At 38.6% G+C, this 15008-nt stretch overlaps 1 protein-coding gene across 1 annotated transcript; it reads right to left on the bottom strand.

The window, feature by feature from the left end:
• Positions 1-2484: 2484 nt before the first annotated feature.
• Positions 2485-7831, bottom strand: LOC136971242 (general transcription factor II-I repeat domain-containing protein 2-like). The gene is made up of 2 exons (XM_067265709.1): positions 7641-7831; positions 2485-4330 (listed from the first exon to the last, which is right to left on the bottom strand). Exons 1-2 carry the CDS (start codon positions 7829-7831, stop codon positions 2485-2487), a joined length of 2037 nt encoding a protein of 678 aa, XP_067121810.1.
• Between the last annotated feature and the right edge of the window lie 7177 nt (positions 7832-15008).

Here is a 15008-nt window from a genome sequence, read left to right on the forward strand (position 1 = left end):
GATTTCCTGCCGAGGCAAAAGTTTATGTGCACAGTGTGGAACTGAAGGCCACAACAGTACTGAATGTAAAAGTACTCCACACTGTGTGAACTTCCAGGATGCCCATCCTGTCTATTCTCGGAAATGCCCTGCATGGCAAAGAGAAAAAGAAATTCAACGCCTAAAAACAGTTAACAACATACCTTATTCAGAGGCTCGGCGCATGGTCACTCCAAGTGCATCATTACAACAAAAGACATTTGCTTCTGTTTTGAAGTCCACAAAGACATGTGCGGTTCAGACAGAAATTTCCGTTTCACCAAATGAATCTCTTCACTCGCCATGCTAGATGCTTGTTAACTCAATCTACAGATACAGAAGTAAAAGAGAATATAAAGTAAAAAACACCCCTACCTAAAGCAGGGATAGTAACCAGAAATGTGGGTTTTAAAAAAGCTAATAAGAACCCACTGAACAAACAAAAATTAAAATCAGCCTTCTCTAAATCTAAAAGATCAGAGACTCAGTCTATGAGTGAGTTCTCTGACTTCTCAGATGAGGAGACTAATAAGGTGGTTACACCATTAAACTCGCCTTCAAAAGGCAAATCGGCTGTAAAACTAAAGAGGGATACCTTTAAAAAGAATGCTATTTCAAACACATAATGGATTGTAAAATAATCCAATGGAACTGTCGTGGTTTCCGCAACAACTTCTCTGACATTAAACACCTGACATACTCTACCCCATCTCTCTGCGTGGCACTTCAGGAAACACATTTGAAATTTGGAGAAAGAATTTTTTTAAAAGAATTCGATCTCTACCGTAAGGATGATTACAGCCACAATCGCGCCAGTGGAGGTGTGGCTGTACTGGTTTCAAACTGCATCCCGTCCTTACCGGTACAAATAACAACAGAGCTGCAAGCTGTGGCAGTCAGAATTTCAATTGGCGTTACTGTCACAGTTTGTTCCATATACTTGCCATCAGATGTCACAGTCAATGACGATGAATTGGATGCCTTGGTTGGACAGCTGCCAACTCCTTTCGTTTTGCTCAGTGATTTCAATGGCCACAATCCAATGTGGGGCAGTCGCGACATCAATCGTCGTGGCAGGGCCATTGAGAGATTTATAGGCAATCACCAACTGTATATATTTAATACTGGAGAAGTGACATACTTCCATGCTTCAACAAGAACATTCACTGCCATTGATCTATCATTAGCAACCCCAAATCTGTTTTCAGCGTTTATATGGGAGGTTGGATCTAATCCACTTTCCAGTGACCACTTCCCAATATTTCTAAAATACCAAGGCAGAGAAAGCTGTGAAACAGCCTGTCCACCACGCTGGAAACTTGAAACGGCAGATTGGCCTGCTTTTTCTTCTTTGGCTAACATCACTGAGGAAATGGTCAATACTGCTGATATCAATGATGCAGTCGAAGTTGTCACTTCCAGTATTATTCAGGCAGCCGAAAAAACAATGGGGAAAACGTCAACCAGATATCCAAAACATCCGAAACCATGGTGGGATCAGAATTGCGAGGCAGCATTTAAAAAGCAAAAGAAAGCCTGGGGGATTTTCAGAAGATACCCCACTGCTAACAATTTGGTTGCTTTTAAAAAAGCAAAGGCTAATGCCAGAAAAATAAGAAGGCAAAGCCAAAGGGATTCTTGGAGGAAGTATGTTTCTAGCATAACATCTTCCACCAGCTCAAAAGCAGTCTGGGATAAAATCCATAAAATTAATGGGAAATATGCTTCTCACTCTCTGTCCATGCTGGAAAATAATGACACAATAATCAGTGACATAAAAGGTATTGCTGATTTGTTGGGTGAAACATTTTCGTCTTCATCCAGCAATATTATGTATACAACAAATTTTCAGGCTTATAAAGTCCAAAGTGAAAAACAATATCTAAACTTCCACTCTCCATCTAATGAGGAATATAATGTGCCATTCAGCAGAATAGAACTATGTACAGCAGGTGTGGCCAAACATTTAGCTTTTAGGGGCTACTTTTTCCATAAAATATAGTCTGCGGTTGACTATGGATATGGGCAAATAATTTTAAAATTTTAGAAGATAATTAAAGAAGTCATTATATCGCTGATTTAAATTGCAAACCTCCACTTTTGGTCAAAAATTACATTTTCACACTATTAGAAAGAGAAAAACACCTTACATTGGCTATGAAACATCGCTATTATGCACCTATTTCATTGAAATCACGTGACAAGCAAAAAATTTATGCGTTTTAAGAAAGTTGTGCAAAATATGCTGAATATGAGTTAGCAGGTTTGCAATTTAAGCCTACGATATATTTTTTATTTCATGAATTCCAACAATATTTATTAAAATTTAAAAACTACAATGTTAAGAAATAAATACGAACAAAACATATTTTTTATTTTATGAATTCCAACAATATTTATTAAAATTTAAAAAAATACAATGTTAAGAAATAAATACGAACAAAACAAATTTTAAGCATACAATTTTTATTTGGATGAAACCTGGCATTGCATAAGAGCAGCAAGTTTCTCAAAATTTGGCTCATATGAACTTAAAGCAATTCTTAAGCATGACTCTAAATGTAGATCCGTTATTTGCGATCGCTGTTTTGTTTTGATCGCATTCATATAAGAAAATGCGGATTCACATAAATATGTGGAGCCAAAGAAGGCATTGAAACGAGCAACAATTGTCCAAATATTTGGATATTTATCTTTGCTTATTAGTTTCCAAAAATTGCTATCTGAAACCATTGATTTTAGATTTATATCGCATTTAATATTTAGTATTTCTTCTTCTAATTCTGCTATATTTGTAGTATTAAGAAAATTGTGAAGTTTCTGAGCAAGACTTTCAACGTCGATGTCATTAAATGGGTAAGATAAAAAACAGGCAATATCTTCAAGTTCACTTAGTTTGAGAAATCTTCTATCAAATTCATTTAGAAGCATTCCAATAACATCAGCATATTTGTCGTAAGCAACAGTCTTGTTATTTTTAGATTCATCTGCCAGATTTTGATAGTGTTTTAAATCACGACGCTTCAGTTGCATTGCATGCATATTTAATTTTTCATTAAATGACTTCAAAATGCTAATCATATGTATTATTGTTTTACCTTTACCCTGTAGTTGCTGATTTAATTGGTTTAATTTTTCAGTAACATCACAGAAAAAAGCAAGATCGAGAAGCCATTCTTGATCATTTAATTGCGGATATGAATCACCTTTAGATTGTAAATATGAGGTTATTTGTGGCAGAAGTTCTCTAAATCTTGCTAAAAATGTAGCACGACTTAACCATCTTACATCAGTATGAAGTAACAGTTCATTGTGTTCTTCACCGCATTCATTCAGCAAAGCGCGAAACTGACGACGTGACAAACTTTTAGATCTTATGGAATTTACAATTTTAAATGCAACATCCATAACATGATTGAATTTTAACACTTTTGAACATAATATTTGAGTATGTATGATACAATGATAGTCAATAAAATTTGGAATGTCATCATCACCTTTACACAAAGCAACGAAGCCACTTTTGTTGCCAATCATTGCTGGAGCCCCGTCAGTGGTTATTGATACCAACTTGCAGATTGGAAAATTTGTTCGTGCAATATAATTTTTAAATAAATCAAAGATATCTTGACCTCTTGTGCGATCATGCATTGGAATAATAGTTAATAATTCTTCTGTAACCAACATATCATCGAAAACCATTCGAATAAAAACACATAATTGTGCAGTACCGATATAGTCCGTAGATTCGTCAAACTGCAGTGATAATACAATGCATTTATTAATGTTTTCATGTAAAATGTCTTCAAGATTTCGGCTCATTCCTTCTGTTCTACGCATAACTGTATTTCGCGATAACGACATATTTTTGATTGATGTCATTATTTCAGATTTATTTTTAAAATTCTGAAACAATTCTTCTCCAGCTTTAATGAATGCCTCTTTCCACATTTCCCCATCTTGAAACGGTTTGTTGTGTTTAATCAAAGTTTCAGCAACTTTGAATGAAGCAATCGTAGCTGTCTTCGAATTTGTATTGTATTTTAAAAAACTATTTTGTTGTGCAGTTATTTGTGCCTTCAGTTGTTGCACTTTTGTTTTTCTTAACGCAGTGCCACGTGGATAATCTTCTTCGTAATTTTTATGATTTGTTAGATAATGTCTTTTAACGTTTTCTTTCTTAGACAAAGCTACTGTTGCATTGCAAATAAAACAGATACATTTATCTTTCATCATAGTAAAGAAATAATCTTCTTCCCATCTACTGTGATAATGATACGTTTTTTTCCGGCTTGTACTTGGATTATTCATTCTAAAATAATAGGGTTAAATATTATTTTAGAATTTACCTACTAAAGATATTATTACGGAATATTTAAAACAATAACTAACATACTTACTTCTGTTCGCTATCACTGACTGTCACTTCACTGGCTGTCACTTTACTATCTAACTCTCTAACACACACTGATACTGATATGCGCCCTGTCTATGTTCGCTACAGAGAAAAAGCAAGTTGAGACACGCGGCCACACAGCTACCAACTAGCGCCGACAGAGCGCGTTCAGTATTACTACATTGTTTATCTTATCAGGATAAATATAAACAGTATGTGTATGTTTCACAAATAATTTATTATTGTAAGATTAAATTATAGAATTAAGAATTTCAAACATTTATTTAAGTTAGAACAAATTGTTCAACTTTGGCTTCGCGGGCTACTTTTAAAGCCTTTGCGGTCGACTTGTTGGCCACCCCTGCTATAAAACAACTGGGTATGCATTTGTCTCTCTGAATAGGGGTGTAAAGACGCCATCTAGCGACAAAATTTAGCAACACTAAACGACCCTCTTTTCGAAGTGAAAAGTTTGGAATGCGATAGCCTTTCTTATCTCGTAAAGCAACGTTGCAATTCGAACAGTCGTAAAAGACAAGATGGCGGCTATATTCGCCTCGACGGACCAAAAGATGTTGTGAACTTACTTACGAAGTGGACCATAAATTAACGCAGCAAGCATCTCCAGCAAACAGATGGTGAATTTATTTGTGGATTCACAGAAGGTACAACAAAATGATACATAGATTCAGGGTTTAGCCTTGAATTAACACAGAACCAACAACACCAAGCACACTCACCTGACGAATGCTATAACCATTTTGTAAAAGGCGCGAAGAGACAGAAAGCGCCCCCTCTCGGTAGTTTTTAGTTTAAAAAATAATAATAATAAAACAATATCTTTTGCCGGTCCGAACACGATGAACAACGCTTAACAACGTTTATTAAATTTGTATATACCTAAAAATACTTCTACTTACCATTTCATAATATATTTCATTTAACGCAATTTTTATCATGAAAATTTCGATATTCAAAGAACTTTTCAGAAATATTTTGTTCTATTTTTTTCTATATTAATTCTTCTTTTGTCTTTTGTACTTCTGTGATCAGCAGACATTCAATGGACACAATCAAAGATCAAAGTCACAAATCGTATAGACACAATCGAGGAAAATTTCACAATTCTTGGAGACAATTGACAACGACAAAATTCTGGAGTCATGATCAAAAAAAAGTTGCAAATTTGCCAGTCACAATTTGAATGTCTAAATCAACATACATGTAAAATCCTTTTTATCTTTATTACTTTTAAAGTTTCTTTAAATTTTAATTATATATATATATATATTTTGTTTTAAACTTTTAACATTTTTGGGGGTTTTTTTTGTAACTCTTTCAGCCCTGTGGGCACTAAGAAGGTCCCTTATAGCAAGCCCATTATGGGTTTGGCCAGGCCCACAATGGGGCGGCCGGGTGGTGAGGGACGCGGACCGACATATCCGGATTCGATCCTGGATCCCCCAGGGCGGCAAGCTGCTAACCTTAACCGCTCAGCCATCCGGCCGCTATTTTTTGGGGGGTATATTTTTATATGTAGAACAAGCAAAATTCAAAGAAATATTAAACAGAAGCCATAAAAATATAAATAAACTAGTAGATGAGCCCGGCATTGCTCAGGCAAAAAGTAACGATAGCAAACATTAAGATTATTACATTGTAGTCGATCTTACCCATTTTCAACAAGTGCAAGAATTAGGCCCCCTCTTCCGAGACTAATTAGAGAATTTTTAGATAGCTACTTACCCGGAATAACGATAATTAAGACTCGTTGCAACCACTAACCGAGGCGTAGTACCACTAACAAGTAAGTGATGAATAACGAACATTTCCGTAACTCTTTCTGAATTCTTCTTCGGGTTTACTTAATTTCAAAAATAAGCTGGATCTTCCAGAATCATTTATAAATATGAATTCGAACATAAAAATCGAACATTAAGACGAAGAGTTCGAATAAAGCGAACATATGCGCTCCCTGTGTCAACTTTGAATGCGATGGAGCACTAAATATCGTTGAGAATTTTTAGAAGTGTCTAAAAGTATATTCGATTTCCTGCAAAAATGCAAAAAACAAAAAAAGGCATCTGAAATAGTACAGTTGAAGCCGAGTTCTTCGGGGGTAATCTTTAACAAGAATAGTAATTAATTGTAATACATAAGATTTATTACTTAAATTATATATTCTTTCATCTAAACTGTCTACGTTAAGAGAAATTACACTAAGAAATTCAGTAATATGTAAACAGTTATATGGCTTCTAATTAGTGATTACAATTTAATTATTTTAAAGCTTCGAAACCAATGTTCAACGCCTGATGAATTATTAAATTATCAAATTTCATTTTAAATGTCGTGATTTGTCAATTTGTGTTATTCAAATAAATGCCTTTCTTATTACTATAAAACCTGTCAAAAACAGAAACCGTTAAGCAAGTAAATATGTTTGGTAGCGTTCACGCAGCTTTTAAATTCAGAAATTCGAAACAGAAAACAGTTCAAACATCCAAATAAGTTTAAATAAACCATTTAATAGTTTAAATAATTTTGAAACGGGTCGTGTGGAAAAAACGGACTTTATAAATTATAAACTCACTCTCTGTAATAAATCCTAAACAATCTTTTTTGACAATATTAAAACAACGTCTGTCCAAAAAGGAACCACCATTTATTTCTTGCGTTCGTAGACAATTCACACATTCGGCAACTGACCTTTCTTTTTAGGCTGCTTTGTTGCCGGAAGTTAAAAATGTCTGTTTTTAAAACACAAAAAACGTTCAATTAAAATTACAAAAATTTCTAAAAAAGAACCGGTGACATACAGACTGTTGTAAACATCCATCCATGCTTGGGGTTGTTGCTGCTTTTATCTACTGAGAAAAAGCGCTGGAAAATGTAGATTTTCGGAAAGCGGCCCCCTGGTGACGATACATGTAGAATTTCTTCTCTGAACTTTTCGTCGGATTGGAGAATTATTTTTACAATATTAAAACAACGTCTGTCCAAAAAGGAACCACCATTTATTTCTTGCGTTCGTAGACAATTCACACATTCGGCAACTGACCTTACTTTTTAGGCTGCTTTGTTGCCGGAAGTTAAAAATGTCTGTTTTTAAAACACAAAAATGTTCAATTAAAATTAAAAAATTTCTAAAAAAGAACCGGTGACATTTCTAAAAAAGAACCGGGATCTTTTTTGAATTAATCGATAATTCTATAGGATACAGTACCTGAACTCTTCCAGAAACTTCGAGAAATTATCGTGTTTGTCGTAGTGGGCTCGTGTCTCGTTAGGATTGGTTAAATCTGGACCAATGGGAAACGTTGTATGATCCGTTGGATTAGAATGAGCGGCGGTTTGACATAGAGCTATAGACGATAGGAGACGCTGATTGGTTGCCGCTTGACCGTCGTCGCGCATACGGGACATTCCAATTTTCAACGACGACTAAGCGCTGATCTCAACATTTGTCAAAAGTTGTTTCTTTTTTCAACGTTAAAGTGGCGCTGTTGTCAACGTTGTCTCAACACACTCAACAGATATGTTGACTGCTACTTTCCAATGAATTGTGGGTAATTGGTGAGACATTTGAACGAAATCCATCTTGCTGAGAATGGAATTATGGAAAGTAAGCACTTCGTACTCAAGTTGGAACGTCGTTGATGACGTCAAATTGTTGGTTTCAGCACTCAACACTCGTGTTGAATATTGGAATGGCCCGTTATATAAGGTCGTTTGGGCGGAAAGATTGAAGTGGTTTCGTTTCGCTAAGAAGAGATATCGTCTGGCTAATAAGAAGTTATCGTCTCGCCAACGACGGTTTGTGATTGCCGTAAGAGCTGTTGAAAACAAGCTTTTGAAATGGGTAGAAAAAGAAAATGTTGAAGGAATTCCATTGAACGGTTTCCCGATATGTTAAAAAACTATGAAGATTGTAGAGCTTCAATTGTGACAAAACTTGATTATTTTACACCAATAAAGATATTTATGTATCAGTAAAACTAGGAGATGGATACCAATTGTGAATTAAAATTTAATGTTAAATATAAATTGGAAAATATGAAAACACTTGAATTATAACCGATGAAGGGTATATGGCCCGAAATGTACATATTGGTTTAATAAAATCTTAGTGAGCTTTCCAATTGAAAACTGGTGTGATAAGTATTAAAATATAAACTGTAGCAAATTTAATTAAAATTACATAAATTCATATTTATTTTGTTCGTTTTCCTCGGCGATGATTGTGGTTTGAATACAATGCTGTATAACTAATCCTCTACATCCTCTATAATGGATAGTCTTTTAAAATTTTTTCTGCCCTATGCACACCAAGGCCATTTTTCTGTACCTTTCGTGGGTTCGGCTTGACTCACAATGAGAGAACTGGACCTAATATATTCAGACGAACCACCATGAAAAATTCCTGAGATTTTTCGAGCGTCCGAGTAATATTGAAAATTTTAAGAGATGAAATCTTAAAATACTTTATAATTTCAGGAAATTGCAAAAGTAAGGCACAATTCCAATGAAAAACATAAGGTAAAATTCATTAAAACTTTTTAATCCTGTTAATTAAATATTAAACATTTAAATAATACAGCTGGAAAGCACTCGTGGAATCTGTGCTGCTCTCATTTTTCCATAAATAACAACTCCACAGTTGTGTTCGTGAGTATAAGGCATTGCCATAGTGCTCTATCAATTATCAGAATGCATGATGTTGACTTTTTACTTTTCCGGCTGAAATTGCATGAAATATCATTCAAGGAAAAATATATCATTTAATAGGTTCTTTACTTTCTGCACAAGATGAAGATGCCAAATATCTTCAAATTTTTTTTGTTACAGACATTTTATTCTTACTTTATAAAAATATTCATTTATGAATTTTTGAAATTAGAAGAAATGTGTAGCGCTTCGCCGCTATTAATTATATGTATATATTTATGTATTTTTTTTTTGTTTGATTGTTCTATTTATATGTTTGTTTTTTCGTTTATGTCGCGTCGCGTATATGTTGTTGTATCGGGTTTTAGATGTAACGCACGGCCATTTTGTTGTGTACCGTACCGTCTGTTGTCGTCATTGCTGTGCCGTGGTTTTTGATTGGCTATTTGGAGGGTCACGTGGGAGGAAAAGAAAAAGCTCCCGGATGGTGGGAGATATAAAGGGATGACTTCCACGTGTCGAGGCATTTTTCATTCTTCTGTTTCGTGGATCGGGGATCTGGAGCGGTGAAGAGACGAGAGAAAGGATTCGAAGCAGAGCAGCCGATCAGGAAGAAAAAAAAAAGGACAAGAACCAGCGAGAAGAATCTCATTTCGTAACTACGTGTCCCACGAAATACGGCGACGGTATCTACCATCTTGTAAATGTTTGTATAGTTTTTTAAGGTTTAATCGCGTATTAGTTTTAGTCTCGCGATTAATTACTGTTGTAATCTTAGTGTTATTGTCATCCTTAATTTTGTTAAGAACGCTGTTTGCCTGTTTAAATCAGGCGATCAATTCCCCCTTTTTGTGTGTGTAATTAATAAACCTTTGTTTGTTTATCTATACGCTTCTACCGACTATTCATTTCCACTTCCTTTCATACCCGCAAACCACGTGCTTGCGGAGTCCACATTGGCGTCCGCGACAGGATAGTGAATAGTCGGTTTAGCGTACATCCCCTCATTTCATTTTCGTTCAGTCCGTCGCACATTCCAGGCCCTACTATTTGTGTAACGTATTCGTCGCTGCGCTGCACATCTTCGGGTTTGAAAATTTTTTTTTCTTTTCCTTATGGAAAGCCATACTGTAGTATCATCCGGATTGGCAATGGAGGGGATCAGTAATGTCCCTATTGTTACCGGGTTCATGGGGATGATCCCATGCTTTACGAATTCGCCAGGCGATGTTTTGGATATATGTCGCTTCTTTCAAACGGTGGAAAACGTGGCGTCTCTCGCAGGTTGGGAGGAGCAAGTCAAAGTAACCGTGGTTCAGGCCAGGCTTAAGGGTGAACCACTGTCGGTGTTTTTTGACCTAAGGGACCAAGGCATCACGAGTTACGACGAAATAAAGAGGGGTCTCATTAAATGCTTCGATCGGAGGGACAAAGAACAAGATCCTTTCAGTCAAGTCCTAAAAATAGCCCAAAAGAGAGGAGAGAAAGTCTGTGAGTACGGAATCCGCATAAGGTCTTTGTTCTCGCGCGCCGTGGCTCATAACAGCAACTTGGCCACGCTCCGGGATAACGCTGTGAAAGAGTGTTTTTTGAGAGGTTTGGCCACTGACATCCGGAGGCAGGTAATGCAAAAACATCCGGACACCTTGGACCAAGCGATATGTAGGGCAGAGGAAGAGGAGGAGATTGAGGCGGCTTGCGGAAAAGGGAAAATAATGAGCGAGGTGTGCACGAATTCAGAACATAAGGTTTCGTCCTCTGAGAAAGAGGATGGCGTGAACAGCCGTATTGCAGAGCTCGAGGGTCAAATACGGGCATTGACGGAGTCGGTCGCATCGTTAACAGAATGTATGAAGGGAAATGGGAATCCCGATAGAAAGTGGAGCAATGAGAGAAGATGCTATGCTTGCGGGGAGAAGGGGCACCTGGCTAGACAGTGCAATAAGCGTAGGCATTTAAACTAATGGAGGGCCATTTGGGAGGTCAGACAGATGGCCAGAGCGTGAGATTGGAACTGACCACGAGGATCCAATTATCCAGACGCGGGTTACCGACAATCGAAGGTCTAATATTAGGTACCATGGTTACTTGCCTAGTCGACACGGGCGCGGAAAGGACCGTTATTAGAGACGAGCTAGCTGAAAATATAAGAAAACAGAATAGAAACTGGGTTGTGTTTAATGATTCCTGTATAAGCGGAATGTCAGGTGCTCTCCTGAGAAGTGATGAGGCTGTAATTATCGATTGTAGATTCGAGAACGGGTGTAGGGTATGTGTTAAGGCTCCTAGTTTGAGTTTTCCAAAGGGGACGGACTATGACTTAATTTTCGGCATGGATGTTATTTGCCAACACCCAGAGCTGCTGACTGGCATCAGAGTAGTTGTGAATAGTACGAACCTGAGGGGAAGTGGGGATTTCTCCATTAATATAAACACTGAGCTAGGTGATAAGACGGAGTTATGGAAGTTGGATCACCTTGAGGAGAAGGTTAAGGAAAGGGTGATCGATGTGTTAAAAAGGTATCCAAACGCTGTGGCTAACGAAGTTTCAGAGTTATCGGGGACCAAAGATCACGTGCACTCCCTTGAATTGACGTCTGAGTGTCCGATAAAAGTTAAGCAATACCGTATCCCATACAGCTACTTGCCTGCCCTCAAAAGACAAATTAATGATCTCCTGAAGGCGGGAATTTGCGAGGAGAGCACGTCAGAGTGGAACTCCCCGATACACGTCGTTCCGAAGGACTCTGGCGAGCTCCGCGTCACTCTGGATCTGAGGAAGGTAAACGAAATAACGAAAACGCAGGTTTTTCCGATGGCTAGGATCGATGACATATTGTCTCAGCTTAATGGGAATAAATATTTTTCGGTTCTAGACCTTAAGGCGGGTTATTTTCAGATCCCCTTGGATCCCAGGGTGAGGCATGTTTTCGCGTTCTCCACACCTTGGGGCAAATACCAACTTTGCCGGATGCCTCAAGGGGGTAAGAACAGTGGGAGATTTTTTCAATATGTCATGACGAAAATCCTGGCTAAGTTCGTAGGGAACTCTTGCTTCGTCTTTCAAGACGACATCGTTTTGTTTTCCCAAACATTAGAGGACCACCTTGATTTGTTCGATCGCGTCATCAGCACCCTGAATAGCGAAGGCCTTAAACTTAACCCAAAAAAATGCCAGATATTAGCTGAAGAAGTAAGTTATCTAGGGCACATAATTAGTAGGGAGGGAGTACGTCCGGACCCAAGTAACATCGAATCCATAAGAATGGTGAGGGCGCCCCAGAGCGTGAAAGGTGTCCGCAGTTTCCTTGGCGCGGTAGGGTTTTTTCGAAATTTTATACCATCCTTTGCTGACCTGGCCGCACCGCTTACCGAGTTAACAAAGAAGGGAAAAAAATTTGTGTGGGGTCTGGAGTGCCAGCAAGGGTTCGAAAAGTTGAAGGAAGCCATCGCCACACCGCCATTATTAGCACACCCTAATTTTAATGAACCCTTTTTCTTACACACCGATGCTTCTAAGATAGCGGCTGCTGCAGTGCTAGAGCAACGCAGAGAAGGGGGCTTAGTACCGATCGGCTACTTCAGTAAGAGGTTTCAGGGGGCTGAACTTAATTACTCGACCATAGAAAAGGAGTGTTTGGCCATAATCATGGCCCTGAGGCATTTTAAGTTTTTAATCTTGGGGCAAAGGACAATAATTCTCTCCGATCACAAGCCTTTGGTCTTTCTTAGTAACATCAAAAACGGAAGCAATCGCTTAATCAGATGGGTGATGGAGCTCATGGATTATGACATCGAGGTGCAGCACGTTAAGGGCGTGAATAATAATGTGGCGGACTTTTTGTCAAGGAACGTTAATGGGGTATATCACGTTGAGGTAGGGGCCACGAAATTTGTTATCCCTGATAGGTACGAAATACGTTTGTCGCAAGACAGAGACGAATTTTTTGGACCTATTAAACGGGATTTAATGAGAACTCCTGATGGTAACGGCATAAGGAGTAAGATGCCACAGTATATAGTAGTGGACGAATGCCTATATAGGCAAAGTTATTTCAGGGCGCGCGATCAGTATCACAACCAGGTCTGCGTGGGGGAAGACATTTCCAAGGAGTTAATCAAGGCTATTCATAATAATAATCTGTCGGGGCATTGGGGAGTACGGAAGACGATGATGAGCATCGAAAAGCATTATTATGTCAGAAACCTAAAGGATAAAGTAGAGGAAGTGGTTAGGACCTGTGAAAAGTGTCAGAGGCACAATATTCATAAGGGAAAGGCCCCATTTCAGGAGAATGAGGTGGCTAATGCCCCTTTTCAGAAGATCGCCGTCGACATCATAGGTCCCCTTAATACGACGAGTCAAGGGAATAGCTTTATCCTTGTGATGATCGATATTTTCACGAGATTTGTAGAGATTCACCCCTTAAGAGATCAAACTGCGTGGTCGGTTAGCAATGCTATCTTTAACTCAATAATCTGTCGTTATGGTGCACCCGAAACTATTATCTCGGATAGGGGGACGAATTTTCTTTCGTCCCTGTTCTCCGATTGTTGTAAGTGGCTTGGGATCAAGAGAAACATTACTACAGCCTACAGACCGTGTTCAAACGGGTTATGTGAAAGAGTTAACAAGTCGCTAATAGAGATGATATCAAAGTCCTCGGAGAGAGGAGGGGCGGAATGGGATGAGATGATTTATCCGGCCTGCTTCGCTTATAATAATTCGCACCACTTGGCAATTGGCGAGTCGCCTGCATTCCTGTTATATGGAATAGATCCCCGCATTCCAAATTTCGAACAACACGTCGATGAAAGCACGACTGACGAGCGTAGGACGTTTCTCATCACAAAACTTCGTGCTCTAAGGGAGTCGGCAGGGAAACGCGCTACCAAATTTAACGAGAAAAGAAGAGAATACGGGAGTAAGGGGCGAAAATTGGAGAAGTTTTTAGTAGGACAAAAGGTCTGGGTGAGAAAGAAGGGGGGAAAGAAAAATAAATTCGCGGATAAATACAAAGGACCCTTCCGCATCATTAGAGTCGTGAACCCGACTACGTATTGCGTAGAAGGGTGTAACTTCAAAGACAGGGAGACTGTCCATGTTGACCGTATAAAGATGTGCTACGGTGAACCGGTAGAAAAAACTAGGCGTGGGGAGAGAAAAAGGGGAGGAAAAAGGCAACCTAGCGATCATGAAATAGAGGATGAAGAGGAGGGTCAAGATGGGAGATGGAACAGGAGATTGAGGAGCAGTGATGTTAGGGTAAAGGGTGTTGGTAACGACGTTCCGCAGGGGAATAGCGCTGACGAAGGCATAAGCAAGCGACCGTACAACCTAAGGCATCGTGAGATTGACTTCCGTAGGCTACACTACGGTAGTTAATCGTCTCCGAGGGGAGATATGTAGCGCTTCGCCGCTATTAATTATATGTATATATTTATGTATTTTTTTTTTGTTCGATTGTTCTATTTATATGTTTGTTTTTTCGTTTATGTCGCGTCGCGTATATGTTGTTGTATCGGGTTTTAGATGTAACGCACGGCCATTTTGTTGTGTACCGTACCGTCTGTTGTCGTCATTGCTGTGCCGTGGTTTTTGATTGGCTATTTGGAGGGTCACGTGGGAGGAAAAGAAAAAGCTCCCGGATGGTGGGAGATATAAAGGGATGACTTCCACGTGTCGAGGCATTTTTCATTCTTCTCGTTTCGTGGATCGGGGATCTGGAGCGGTGAAGAGACGAGAGAAAGGATTCGAAGCAGAGCAGCCGATCAGGAAGAAAAAGAAAAGGACAAGAACCAGCGAGAAGAATCTCATTTCGTAACTACGTGTCCCACGAAATACGGCGACGGTATCTACCATCTTGTAAATGTTTGTATAGTTTTTTTAAGGTTTAATCGCGTATTAGTTTTAGTCTCGCGATTA

Source organism: Centruroides vittatus, unplaced genomic scaffold (assembly GCF_030686945.1).
Source record: "Centruroides vittatus isolate TY-2023 unplaced genomic scaffold, ASM3068694v2 contig_240, whole genome shotgun sequence".
Taxonomy (NCBI): Eukaryota; Metazoa; Arthropoda; class Arachnida; order Scorpiones; family Buthidae; genus Centruroides; species Centruroides vittatus.

Bases quoted from the DNA above. Each gene is read 5' to 3' on its own strand.
- LOC136971242 (XM_067265709.1), bottom strand. From the start codon at position 7,831: ATGCGCGACGACGGTCAAGCGGCAACCAATCAGCGTCTCCTATCGTCT. The intron at 4,331-7,640 runs GTACTGTATCCT...CTATTATTTTAG, and splicing joins AAGTTTCTGGAAGAGTTCAG to AATGAATAATCCAAGTACAA.